The sequence below is a fragment of the Ahaetulla prasina genome, chromosome 2 (genome assembly GCF_028640845.1).
Source record: "Ahaetulla prasina isolate Xishuangbanna chromosome 2, ASM2864084v1, whole genome shotgun sequence".
Lineage (NCBI taxonomy): Eukaryota > Metazoa > Chordata > Lepidosauria > Squamata > Colubridae > Ahaetulla > Ahaetulla prasina.
In genome coordinates this window covers 1591058-1603693 of record NC_080540.1, presented here as the reverse complement: position 1 = coordinate 1603693, position 12636 = coordinate 1591058, and the positions used below count along the sequence as shown (strand labels likewise).

The 12636-nt window shown below is 47.0% G+C and overlaps 2 protein-coding genes across 2 annotated transcripts in view; one reads left to right on the top strand and one right to left on the bottom strand.

The window, feature by feature from the left end:
• Window positions 1-12636, bottom strand: part of LOC131192754 (zinc finger protein with KRAB and SCAN domains 7-like) — a 269595-nt gene that overhangs the window by 45662 nt on the left and 211297 nt on the right. The window lies entirely within an intron of this gene.
• The window catches only part of LOC131193559 (zinc finger protein 208-like), a 50471-nt gene that overhangs the window by 18281 nt on the left and 19554 nt on the right, over window positions 1-12636 (top strand). Inside the window, exon 6 of the mRNA XM_058173861.1 lies at window positions 1496-3502. Within this exon, the coding sequence (XP_058029844.1) occupies window positions 1496-3502 (2007 nt within the window). The remainder of the gene's footprint in view (window positions 1-1495; window positions 3503-12636) is intronic.

Sequence of the window (12636 nt, the reverse complement as noted above, 5' to 3'; positions counted from 1 at the left end):
CTGCATAAACAGAGGGATAGAATCAAGATCACGTGAAGTGTTAATACCACTTGATAAGGCCACACTTGGAATACTGCATCCAGTTTTGGTCGCCACAATGTAAAAAAGATGTTCAGACTCTAGAAAGAGTGCAGAGAAGAGCAACAAAGATGATTATAGTACTAGTGACTAAAACATATGAAGAACGAGGGGAGACATGATAGCAGTGTTCCAATATCTCGGGGGGTGCCACAAAGAAAAGGGAGTCAAGCTATTCTCCAAAGCAGGGGTCCCCAACCTTTTGGACCTCAGGGACCACTAAATTCATAATTTTAAATCCTGTGGACCACTAAAAGATCTGCTTAATGACCGGCTGGGTGGGTCTAGCTAGATGGTCATGTGACTAGGTGGGCATGGCCAACTTGATGTCACTCACATTGAGGGGTGCCTCGCCAGCTCTTTTAGCCATCTTGCCTGCCTGCTCAAAATCCTTAGGGAGGAAGTAGTTGTTGGAGCTAAGCAGCCACCATGAGAAAGAGTTGGCAAAACAGCTGGCTCAGTTCAAATTGGATCTGACCGAGAAGGAGGCTCAGCAGAAGTCCTCACTGAAGACTACGAGCATAAGCTTTCCAAGCAGAGGGTAGACTTGTGGGAGTGCAAGGCCAGGTACTGGTGGCTGGAGGCTTAGCGGGCTGAGATGGTCAGCCAGTTCCAGGCCATGATGCAGTCCCACTGGAACAAGGCCCTCTGGCTCTTTGCCACCAGTGGTGCTTCAGTAAAGTGCATCAGGAGACAAGCAGATGTTGGAATTCTGCCCCTCTGACCCACACAAAAAGACCCCTCTGCAGCAACAGTTCATTGCACATATCCAGCCCAGGGGCCATAGTTTGAGGACCCCTCATTTAGTACAATATAAAAAAATGCAAATAATATTTCTGCGGACCACCAAAACTTTCTCGCGGACCACCAGTGGTCCATGGACCACCAGTTGGTGACCACTGCTCCAAAGCACCTGAGGGTAGGACAAGAAGCAATGAGTGGAAACGAATCAAGGAGAGAAGCAACTTAGAACTAAGGAGAAATTTCCTGACAGTGAGAACAATTAATCAGTGGAACAACTTGCCTCCAGAAGTTGTGAAGGCTCCAACACTGGAAGTTTTTAAGAAGATTTTGGACAGCCATTTGTCTGAAGTGGTATAGGGTTTATGCCTAAACAGTGGGTTGGACTAGAAGACCTCCAAAGTCCCTTCTAACTCTGTTATTCTGTTCTATTCCTTAACTCAAAACTGAATGAGATTTGAATATACTGTATATAGATAATTCTTTTCTAGATATTTTCAAAGCTTTTATGACTCATGAATATAGAAATCATCATGTCTATATCACATCAATCTAGGCATGGAAACATACAACCTAATGGAATTTCGGAGAAATTCAGAAGGAAATTCACTTGACTTTCTACACTGATTGTTTTCTCTAACCTTCCTGTCATTTTCTTTTCTCTTTTGCTTTGAAGGTAATAATGGGCAGGAGAATCAAGATTCCTGTGAACTGTTCCAAGTGATCAATGCTAAAGATGGAAGGGAGAAGTTTGGAATTCGAATGGAATTCAAAAGCCATGAGAGAAACCAGTCAAAGAATTGGGATCAGGAAAGCTCATCTTCCACTGATGCTCCGATTCAAGAATTTCTTGCCCAACAAGAGAAAATAAGGAAAAAATATGCTGGGAAAAGTGTGAATCTAATCAAGGCTAAAGTACAAGTAAATGAACACTATTTAACCCAGAAAAAAGGAGAAAATGCTATAAGAAGACACAACGGACAAAATTACAATGGGACATTCATTCTTTCTCTTGGAAATAAGTTCCTTACATCTCAAAAGGTGATTGACACAAAAGAGAAGCCTTATAAATGTTTGGAATGTGGAAAATGTTTTAGAACAAACAGTCAACTTACTATCCATAGTAGGATCCACACAGGGGAGAAACCGTATAAATGCATGGAGTGTGGAAAGACCTTTGCTCAAAGAGGTAATCTTTTTTCCCATAAGATGATCCACACAGGGGAGAAGCTGTATAAATGCATGGAGTGCGGAAAGAGGTTTACTCAGAGCAGTGGACTTAGAAGCCACAAAACGATCCACTCAGGAGAGAAACCATATAAATGTCTGCAATGTGGAAAACTTTTTACAACAAACAGGCAACTTACTATCCATAAAAGGATCCACACAGGGGAGAAACCATATAAATGCATGGAGTGTGGAAAGACCTTTTCTCAAAGAGGTAATTTTATTTCCCACAAAAGGATCCACACAGGGGAGAAGCCGTATAAATGCATGGAGTGTGGAAAGACCTTTGCTCAAAGAGCTAATCTTTTTTCCCATAAGATGACCCACACAGGGGAGAAGCTGTATAAATGCATGGAGTGCGGAAAGAGGTTTACTCAGAGCAATGGACTTAGAAGCCACAAAACGATCCATTCAGGAGAGAAACCATATAAATGTCTGCAATGTGGAAAACTTTTTACAACAAACAGGCAACTTACTATCCATAAAAGGATCCACACAGGGGAGAAACCATATAAATGCATGGAGTGTGGAAAGACTTTTGCTCAAAGAGGTCATCTTTTTTCCCATAAGATGACCCACACAGGGGAGAAACCATATAAATGCATGGAGTGTGGAAAGACCTTTGCTAAAAGAGGTAATCTTTTTTCCCATAAGATGACCCACACAGGGGAGAAGCTGTATAAATGCATGGAGTGTGGAAAGACGTTTACTCACAGCAGTGGACTTAGACGCCACAAAACGATCCACTCAGGAGAGAAACCATATAAATGTCTGGAATGTGGAAAACGTTTTACAACAAACAGGCAACTTACTATCCATAAAAGGATCCACACAGGGGAGAAGCCATATAAATGTATGAAGTGTGGAAAGACCTTTGCTCAAAGAGGTAATGTTATTTCTCATAAGAGGATCCACACAGGTGAGAAGCCGTATAAATGCATGGAGTGTGGAAAGACGTTTACTCATGTCAGTGGACTTAAAAGCCACAAAAAGATCCACTCAGGAGAGAAATCATATAAATGCATGGAGTGTGGAAAGATGTTTACTCATAACAATGGACTTAAAAGCCACAAAAAGATCCACTCAGGAGAGAAACCATATAAATGCATGGAGTGTGGAAAGACCTTTGCTCAAAGAAGTAATGTTATTTCTCATAAGAGGATCCACACAGGGGAGAAGCCGTATAAATGCACGGAGTGTGGAAAGATGTTTACTCATGTCAGTGGACTTAAAAGCCACAAAAAGATCCACTCAGGAGAGAAATCATATAAATGCATGGAGTGTGGAAAGATGTTTACTCATAACAGTGGCCTTAGAAGACACAAAAAGCTCCACACAGGAGAGAAGCCGTATAAATGCATGGAATGTGGAAGGAGGTTTGCTCAGAGTGGTCATCTTACCTCTCATAAAAGGATCCACGATCGGGAGAAACTATATAGCAATAGCAATTCCACTTAGACTTGTATACCACTCCACAATGCTTTACCAAACACTCTTAGCAGTTTACACAGTCAGCATATTGGCCCCAGCAATCTGGGTCCTCATTCTAGCAACCTCAGAAGGATGAAAGACTGAAACAAATATGAGCCGAATAGAATAGAATAGAATAGAATTTTATTGGCCAAGTGTGATTGGACACACAAGGAATTTGTCTTGGTGCATATGCTTTCAGTGTACATAAAAGAAAAGATACGTTCATCAAGGTACAACATTTACAACACAATTGATGGTCAATATATCAATATAAATCATAAGGATTGCCAGCAACAAGTTATAGTCATACAGTCATAAGTGGGAAGAGATTGGTGATGGGAACTATGAAACGATTAATAGTAGTGCAGATTCAGTAAATAGTCTGACAGTGTTGAGGGAATTATTTGTTTAGCAGAATGATGGCCTTCGGGAAAAAACTGTTCTTGTGTCTAGTTGTTCTGGTGTGCAGTGCTCTATAGCGTCGTTTTGAGGGTAGGAGTTGAAACAGTTTATGTCCAGGATGCGAGGGATCTGCAAATATTTTCACGGCCCTCTTCTTGATTCATGCAGTATACAGGTCCTTCTATTCTATTCTATTCTATTCTATTCTATTCTATTCTATTCTATTCTATTCTATTCTATTCTATTCTATCCTATCCTATTCTATTCTATTCTATTCTATTCTATTCTATTCCTGCCAGCTTGGTGTCATCTGCAAATTTGATGAGTTCCCCATCTATCCCCTCGTCCAAGTCATTGATGAAGATGTTGAAGAGTACTGGGCCTAAAATAGAGCCTTGGGGTACTCCACTGCATACTTCCCTCCATGTGGATGTAGTTCCGTTGAGGACCACACGTTGAGTGCGGTTGGTCAGCCAGTTACGAATCCATCTGGTGGTGGTGCTGTCTAACCCACATTTTTCTACTTTATCTAGTAGTAGGTTATGGTCTACTTTATCAAATGCTTTACTGAAGTCGAAGTAAATTATATCGACAGCATTCCTCTGGTCCACTAATTTTGTCACTTTGTCAAAGAATGCATAAGATTAGTCTGGCATGATCTGTTTTTGACAAACCCATGCTGGCTTTTGGTTAATATTTTGTTTGCTTCTAGGTATTTGGTGATTCGTTGCTTGATTATCTTTTTCAGAATCTTCCCTGGTATTGAGGTTAGGCTGATAGGTCTGTAGTTTCCTGGATCTGTTTTTTTTCCTTTTTTGAAGATGGGAACTACATCAGCTCTTTTCCAGTCCTCTGGCAGTTCCCCTGTGCTCCAGGATCTTTGAAAGATATAGTTCAGTGGTTCTGAGATTTCGTCTGCCAGTTCCTTCAGAACCCTGGGATGTAATCCATCCGGTCCTGGTGATTTGAACTCGTCTAGGGTAGACAGATGTTCACTTACCATTTTTTCCCCTATTTTAACTTGTGTGCCCAATCTGTTTTTTGTGGTGCTGTTTTTGATAGGTTGGATTGTTTTTTCCTTTTGTGTAAAGACAGATGCAAAGACCAAGAGATGCCATCGTGACTGTCCATTGTTTGTATTATCATATGCCCGTCCTTAACTGAGAACTAACTTAATATTACCATTCTAGCCAATTTGGAGATGGAGCCATCTTTCGCCAATTTTTATTATGCGGTATTCCTCAAATGAACTCTTGCGCCTGCGAGGTGCCCCCGCCTCGCAGGAATGGCCCCCTACATTACTGAGGGCCAGCCTCAATGACTGGTCTTGGGACCCACAGAGGTGGCATGCGTGTAGAAAGAACCTGTGGGGATTTTTAGATAGGGAATTTTTAAGGGGAGGGAGGGTAAGGACGGGTGTTGGGGGTAGCCCGCCAGGGGAGGGGCCAGTCACTGCGCGCGCTCGCGGCGGGGTTTTAACAGGTCCGAAGGTTTTGGGAGAAGGTGATGTTCCTGATGATGGGGGTGGTTCCATCTGTCTGGTTAGTGGGAGGGGCAGATATGGCGGAAGTGAGGGGCTGTATCGATTTTTGGGGGCACGAGGTCACTGTTTAAAAGCGATCACATGCCCCGGCACTTCAGACTTTTCCCGTTCCCCGGGCGGCCAGGATCCTCAGAGCTTGGGCCTTCGGTTGATGCTGTGCAATGCACGGTCCGTGGTTAACAAAGCCCCCCTTCTTTGCGATCGCATGCAGGGGGGATCCGTGGACCTTATGGGCATTACGGAGACCTGGTTGGGCACAGAAGGGGGAGTTCCCCTTGTCGAAATGTGCCCACTGGGTTTCCGAGCATTCCATTAACCGAGGGCCCAAGGTAGGGGGGGGCTGGCGGTTGTTATTAAGGGAAGCCTAGAACCGAGGGAGACCACTGTACCTCAGATAGCCGGTTGTGAATCCCTCTTTGTGAAGTGGGGTCATAGGGTGCAGGTGGGCCTGTTGATCACGTACCTGGCTCCTTGCTGCGTGACTACAGCCCTGCCCGAGCTGCTGAAGGTGCTTGCCGGGGTGGTGGTTGAGACCCCCAGACTTATGGTCATGGGGGACTTCAACTTACCATCAACCGGCCCATCATCAACGGCGGCCCGGGAGTTCATGGCCTCCATGACGGCCTTGGACCTGACACAAATAGTTGATGGCCCTACTCACATTGGGGGAGGCACACTGGATTTGATTTTTATCTCTGGACTGGTTAAATGATCTGGATTTAGGAGATTTAGTTACCGAGCCATTGTCATGGTCAGATCATTTTCTCCTTCGTCTAGACTTTTGGACCGCCACTCAATACCGCAGGGAGACGGGACCAACATGTTGGTTCCGTCCCAGGCGCCTGATGGACCCGGAGAGGTTCCTGACAGAGCTTGGGCCATTTCCTGACGATCTGGCCCACGGCACGGCTGAGGAGTTAGTTGCGGCCTGGGAACTGGCCAAGACTGGCGCTTTAGACCGTGTCGCGCCTTTGCGGCCTCTGACCCGGCGCAGATCTCAACCAGCTCCTTGGTTTTTCGAGGGGCTGAGGGAGATGAAATGCCGGAGAAGACGCCTAGAGAGTGCCTGGAGATCCAGCCATTCCGAGGCTGACCGGACACTAGTTAGGTCCTATAGTAGGACTTACCTAGTGGCACTGAGGGAAGCGAAGCGTTCCTACATTTCCTCCCTCATTGCATCGGCAGATTGTCAGGCCTGGAAACCATACTAGACTTTAGGGTTCCAGACGCTGCCACATTTTTCCCCTGAGGGGAAGAAGGGGGGTTGAGGGGTATGGTAACATTCTTCAAGCAATCAAGGTCGGATGGTGTTCACATCTGCAGGAAGAGTGGCGAGAAGATATTCGAATGAACTGGGAGAACGTGGGACCATGTGACCATCAAAGGGGTTAGTGGGGTGGGACTCTTGGGGTTTGTATAACTGGGAAAAGAATCCGGAAGTTCAGTTTTGGAATTTCACTCATCGTGTGCCAGTTTCCTCATGCTAGTAAAGAACTCTGAAAGACAATGGCTTCTGAGTTTTTTTTATGCAGAAGAGGTTTTTCTGGAACCCTGACATTATTCCAAAACTCATAACTTTCTTTTGCTTAACGGTACCCTCTTCTCCGCTCAGAGGGGGCCCGTTAGGGGGGTGCTGGGCCCCAGCCTCCGCAACCTCCACAGCGGTGCAAAGACCCAGCGAAGATGGAAGGGCAGCAAGCTGAAAGCGTGGAAGTAGCACAGAAGTTGGAATCTGAGGACTTAGTTGAAATCACCTACTTCCCATCGGAAGATATGACTCAAAAACCCGAAGTGGTAGAGCCTGCTTGTCAGCTTGGTGCACGGCCCAAAGACTCCGATTCATGGGTAAGCTGTCGTTCGGGAGAAAACATTTCCCCGGGGCGGAATGGAGAGCCCCCTCCCTCTTCACGACCTCAATGGAGGACAGTAAAACCCAGAGAATCGGGAGTCACTGGATTGGGACCTGAGAAACCCCCTGAAATCCCAGTCCCTATTAGACCTCCCGGAAACTTTTGAGCGTTTGGAAGTGAGGCCTCGTATAAGCTCAGCTCACCCACCTCGAGAGCATATCTGTACGGTAAGTGGGAGGGGCAGATATGGCGGAAGCAGGGGGCCGTATCATTTTCCGGGAGCACGGACTCGCTGTTTAAAAGCGATAACATGCTCCGGTCCCTTAGTTCTTACCCGTTCCCCGGAAGGTCAGGATCCCCAGGGCCCGGGCCTTCAGCTGATGTTGTGTAATGCCCGGTTCGTGGTTAATAAGGCCCCCCTGATTTGTGATCATATTCGGGGGGAGTCCGCGGACTTTATGGGCATTACGGAGACCTGGCTGGGCACAGAAGGGGGTGTGCCCCTGGTTGAACTGTGCCCGCCGGGTTTTCGAGCATTCCATCAGCCGAGGGCCCAGGGTAGGGATGGCGGGGTGGCGGTTGTGATGAGAGAGAGTCTGGAGCCGAGAGAGTCCACTGTGCCTCAGATAGCCGGTTGTGAATCCCTTCTTGTGAAGTGGGGCCATAAGAATCAGATGGGTCTGTTGATTGCGTACCTGGCTCCTTGCTACGTGACTACAGCCCTGCCTGAGCTGCTTGAGGTGCTTGCCGGGGTGGCGATTGAGATCCCCAGACTTCTGGTCATGGGGGACTTCAATCTGCCATTGGCCGGCTTGTCGACGGTGGTTCAGGAGTTCCAGGCTTCCATGACGGCCTTGGACCTGATCCAAGTAACTGATGGCCCTACACACACGGGGGGGGTCCACACTGGACTTGATTTTTATCTCTGGACAGTGGTTTAATGATCTGGTTTTAGGGGATTTAGTGACGATACCGGTGTCATGGACAGATCATTTTCTCCTCCGCCTAGACTTTCAGACCGCCGCTCACCACCGCAGGGAGACGGAGCCAATGCGCTGGTTCCGTCCCAGGCACCTGATGGACCCTGAGAGGTTCCGGACGGAGCTTGGGCCATTTCCTGAGAATCTTGCCCACGGCACGACTGAAGAACTAGTTGCGGCCTGGGAACAGGCCGCGGCTGGGGCTTTGGACCGTGTCGTGCCTTTGCGGCCTCTGACCCGGCGTAGATCTCAACCGGCCCCTTGGTTCTCTGAGGGGCTGAGAGAGATGAAACGCCGGAGAAGACGCCTAGAGAGTACCTGGAGGTCCAGCCGTCCTGAGGCTGATCGGACACTAGTTAGGTCTTTTTCAAGAGCCTACCTAGTGGCACTGAGGGTTGCGAAACGTTCCTATGTTTCCACCCTCATTGTGTCGGCAGATAACCGCCCGGCTGCCCTGTTTCGGGTGACCCGTTCCCTTCTACACCAAGGGGGACGGGATGACCCCTTGCAGGGACGTGCCGAGGAGTTTAGTGGTTATCTATACGATAAAATCGCTCAGCTTCGGAATAGTTTGGACCAAGATTGTGATGATCCGGATGAGTTGACTCAGACACATCTTGTTGATGTTGTTTGGGATGGGTTTGATTCTGTGGCTCCCGAGAACATGGACAGGTTGCTGGGGAGGTTACATGCCACTACATATTTACTGGACCCGTGTCCCTCCTGGCTGGTGCTGGCCACTCAGGAGGTGACACAAGGCTGGCTCCGGGGAATTATAAATGCTTCTTTGTTGGAGGGGGTCTTTCCCGCCACCTTGAAAGAGGCGGTGGTGAGACCCCTCCTTAAGAAGCCTTCCCTGGACCCAGCTATTTTGGGTAATTATCGTCCGGTCTCCAACCTTCGCTTTGTGGCGAAGGTTGTAGAGAGTATGGTGGCATGGCAGCTTCCCCAGTACCTGGATGAAGCTGTCTATCTGGACCCGTTCCAGTCCGGCTTCCGGTCCGGGTATAGCATGGAGACAGCTTTGGTCGCGTTGGTGGATGACCTCGGGAGGGCCAGGGATAGGGGTTGTTCCTCTGCCCTGGTCCTGTTAGATCTTTCAGCGGCTTTCGATACCATCGACCATAGTATCCTGCTGCGCCGGTTGGAGGGGTTGGGAGTGGGAGGCATCGGGCGTCAGTTTGCTTAGCCCCAACACCCCTCCCACAGTATCGCCCACCAACTGCTACCCGACCACGCAAACCCCCTCAAAAGAATCCGAATACCAGTCGCTTTGCGAGACAAGCCATAGACCTCCCTACTGACCTTCCGTCATCTGATTCACCTCCTGACGACTCAAACCAAGCAGAAAACGACCCAATGGTGAGTGCACCCATTCCTCCTTTTGCTATCAAAGTAAACTTAATAATTCCAAATTTTCACCAGATTGGATTTAAGGGAAGTCTGTTACCGGGTCTAGGAAGGTGATGAATGGAAAACGGCTTTCAACTGCCCCTTGGGCAGTTTCCAATACCGTGTCATGCCTTTTGGCCTCCAAGGGGCTCCAGCTGTTTTTATGCAACTAAGGGGCCAAAAAAGATTTAGAGGCTATTGTGGACACAGGATGCACCAGATGCCTAATTTCAACCTCTACGGTCGCCCAACTTCATATAAAAACATTTCCCTTAAAACACCCAATTAAATTCCACCAAGTAGATGGAACCTTGATTGGTGGCGTTCCAGCGACCCAAATCACACAATTGGTTCGCTTAGAAATTGGAGCCCATCATGAACTTATAAGATTCATAGTAATTCCAAAGATGTCAGAATCCATCATCCTGGGTTTAGCTTGGTTGGACAAATGGGAACCCACAATCAAATGGGAGGATGGATTCAGGAAAATTATATGGACTTTCAGACCCTTAGACCCAATTCCCCCTGCCGAAAAAAACCTTATCCAAAATGACCACCAGAAAGAACCAACAACCACCATATCCAATCCATCTCCTAATGAACCACGCATCCCTAAAGCATACATGGATTTATCAGACGTTTTTAGCGAGGATGAATGTAACCTCCTACCCCCCCACCGACAAACTGATTGCGCAATTGAATTGCACCCGGGGGCAAAATTACCAAAACCCAAAATGTACTCAATGACGCCAGCCGAAATGTCTGAACTAAAAAAATACATTGACACTAACCTAGCCAGAGGGTTCATTGAACCAGCAAAATCACCTGTAGCTGCGCCTGTGCTATTTAAACAAAAGAAAGATGGTTCGCTTAGATTGTGTATTGACTTCAAAAATATCAATGCAATTTGCATACAAAACACATATCCTTTACCACTTATGCAGGATTTGTTGAACCACTTATCAAAAGGCAAAATTTTCACCAGATTGGATTTAAGGGAAGCCTATTACCGGGTCAAGGAAGGTGATGAATGGAAAACGGCTTTCAACTGCCCCTTGGGCAGTTTCCAATACCGTGTCATGCCTTTTGGGCTCCAAGGGGCTCCAGCTGTTTTTATGCAACTAAGTAATGAAACCCTACACCCCCATCTCTACAATGGGGTTCTTGTCTATTTAGATGATATTCTTATCTACACAAACAATATCGAACAACACATCAAATTGGTCAGACAAGTCCTTAAAAAGCTCCTAGCGGCCAAGCTATATGTCAGACTTTCCAAATGCGAATTCCATAAGGAATCCCTAGACTACCTAGGTTACCGGATATCAAACAAAGGTATCGAAATGGACCCAGGAAAAGTAAAAGCGGTGTTGGATTGGCAACCGCCACGCACACGTAAGCAACTTCAAAGTTTCTTGGGATTTGCAAATTTTACATAAATTCATTCCTTCTTTCGCAGAAGTAGCTCTACCATTAACAGAATTGCTAAAAACTGGGCCATTACCCGCCAAACCCAAACCTAACCAACCCCTACCTTGGACAATGGACTGCCAACGTTCCTTTGAACACCTGAAATGCCTATTCTCAATGGAACCAATTCTTCAACACCCGGATCCAAATAAATCTTTTGTGGTCCAAGCTGATGCAAGTGATGTAGCAGTAGCCGCTGTCTTATTACAACGGAATACCGAAAACAATCTTATGCCCTGTGCGTACGTGTCTAAAAAACTGACGGACACTGAACGCAGATGGGCAGTTTGGGAAAAGGAAGCCTTTGCAGTGCGGTGGGCACTCCTCTCCTGGAGACACTTCCTTGAAGGGGGAAAAGAACCATTCGAGGTGTGGACGGACCACAAAAACCTCGAATACTTAAAAACCCCTCGAAAGCTTTCTCCCAAACAAGTTCGATGGGCTCAGTTTTTCAAACGGTTCCATTTCACCCTCAAATACATCCCCAGCGACCAAAATCTACTGGCTGACGCCCTATCTAGGAAACCACAATTTGACAGCCAACGCGAAGAGGTAATACATGCGATGATTCCCGATAGCGAACCGGCCAGCCAAGCAATTACTCGACCGCGATCACACCATAGTACTAACATCCCACCAAATAAACTACTAGCGGAATTAAAATCAGCACTCACTGACGATGCTTGGTTTAAAGAAAACTTGCCACACCTCACCTTAAGGGATGGGATACCCTGGAAAGGAACCAAGATTTATGTACCCGTCGCTATGCGGCTGCCTATACTACAGAGAAGCCATGACTCTTGCCTAGGAGGTCACTTTGGATTTTAAAGACTCTCCACTTGGCTAGAAGACAATTCTGGTGGCCAAAAATGAAATCAGATGTCAAAGACTATGTCCGGAGCTGTGCTACCTGCGCCACCATGAAGTCCAGACCAGGGAAACCCCCTGGACTCCTACAACCCGTAGCCGAACCCACCAGACCCTGGGAAGAGATTGCCATGGATTTTATTGTTGAACTCCCATCTAGTGGGGGAAATACAGTGACATGGACCGTAGTGGACTTGTTCTCTAAACAGGCCCATTTCACTGCGTGCAACGGCTTGCCGTCGGCGAGAAAATTAGCAAAGCTCTTCGTCAAACACATCTACAGACTGCATGGAGTTCCTAAAAGGATAATATCCGACAGGGGTGTTCAATTCACAGCCAAGTTCTGGAGGGAGTTCCTACGGTCCATTGGGTCGTCTCAAGGACTTAGTTCTGGGTTCCATCCGCAGACCAATGGAGCGGCTGAAAAATTGAACTCGATGGTGGAACAATACATACGGTGTTATGTAAATTACCAACAAGAGAACTGGTCAGATTTGTTACCATTTGCAGAGGTTGCATATAATAATGCTGTACACAGCAGTACGGGGTTAACCCCTTTTCAAGTAACCACCGGCATGGACTTCGTTCCAATGCCTGAACTCCCCGTGCAACC